Source organism: Chiloscyllium plagiosum, chromosome 24 (genome assembly GCF_004010195.1).
Source record: "Chiloscyllium plagiosum isolate BGI_BamShark_2017 chromosome 24, ASM401019v2, whole genome shotgun sequence".
Taxonomy (NCBI): Eukaryota; Metazoa; Chordata; class Chondrichthyes; order Orectolobiformes; family Hemiscylliidae; genus Chiloscyllium; species Chiloscyllium plagiosum.
Window position 1 is genome coordinate 55,537,565 of NC_057733.1, and position 1,044 is coordinate 55,538,608.

The 1,044-nt window shown below is 46.6% G+C and overlaps 1 protein-coding gene across 1 annotated transcript in view; it reads left to right on the top strand.

The window, feature by feature from the left end:
- dgke (diacylglycerol kinase, epsilon) overlaps positions 1-1,044 on the top strand; it is a 28,809-nt gene that overhangs the window by 16,464 nt on the left and 11,301 nt on the right. The window contains exon 5 of the mRNA XM_043715242.1: positions 228-341. Coding sequence (XP_043571177.1) covers positions 228-341 — 114 coding nt within the window. The remainder of the gene's footprint in view (positions 1-227; positions 342-1,044) is intronic.

Genomic DNA, 1,044 nt, shown 5'->3' on the forward strand with positions numbered 1-1,044 from the left:
CTCTCTCTCCCTCCGGCTCTGTCTGTCTCTCTCTCCCTCCGGCTCTCTCTGTCTGTCTCTCTCTGTCTCTCTCTCCCTCCGGCTCTCTCTCTCTCTCACTCTGTCTCTCTCTCTCTCTCTCTCTCTCTATGTGGATTGCAGTCAATGGCCTGTAGCACTGTGTTCCCGCTGCCTGTCTTATAGGCTGTCTGATTACACTGTTCTCTGCTCCCATTCTTGTTCCCTAGATTTACACCATGAACAATTATTTCTCCATTGGACCAGATGCACTTATGGCTCTGAACTTCCATGAATGCAGGCAGCAAAGCCCTTTCCTTTTCTCCAATCGGATTATTAATAAGGTGAGCAATTCCATGTACAACACTTGGAATACTGTGTTCAATTCTGGTCACCTCGTTATAAGGAGGATATGGAAGCTTTAGAGAGGGTGCAGAGGAGATTCACGAGGATGCTGCCTGGACTGGAGGGCATGTCTTATGAAGAAAGATTGAGGGAGCTAGGGCTTTTCCCATTGGAGCGAAGAAAGATGAGAGGTGACTTGATAGAGGTTACAAGGTGATGAGAGGCAGAGATAAATAGCCAGAGACTTTTCTCCAGGGCAGAAATGGCTATCACAAGGGGGCATAATTTTAAGGTGATTGGAGGAAGGTTTAGGGGAGATGTCAGAGGGAGGTTCTTTACACAGAGAGTGGTTGGTGTGTGGAATGCACTGCCAGCGGTGGTAGGAGAGTCAGAGACATTAGGGACATTTAAGCCTCTCGTGGATAGGCACATGGATGATAGTAAAATGAAGGGTATGTAGGTTAGTCTGATCTTAAAGTAGGATAAAAGATCGGCACAGCATCGAGGGCTGAAGATCCTGTACGGCGCTGTACTGTTCTATGTAATTCTGTGAATAAGATCAACAAGGTCTGCACCAATCTGCCACATGTCCAACTGTGACACTGGCGTTAGAAACTTTTAGAAAGATTGACATAACTGCACAGTTCTTGGCAATGTCTGGAAGGATGTCTAAAACTGTGTTGTGTCTATCCTGGGAGTGTT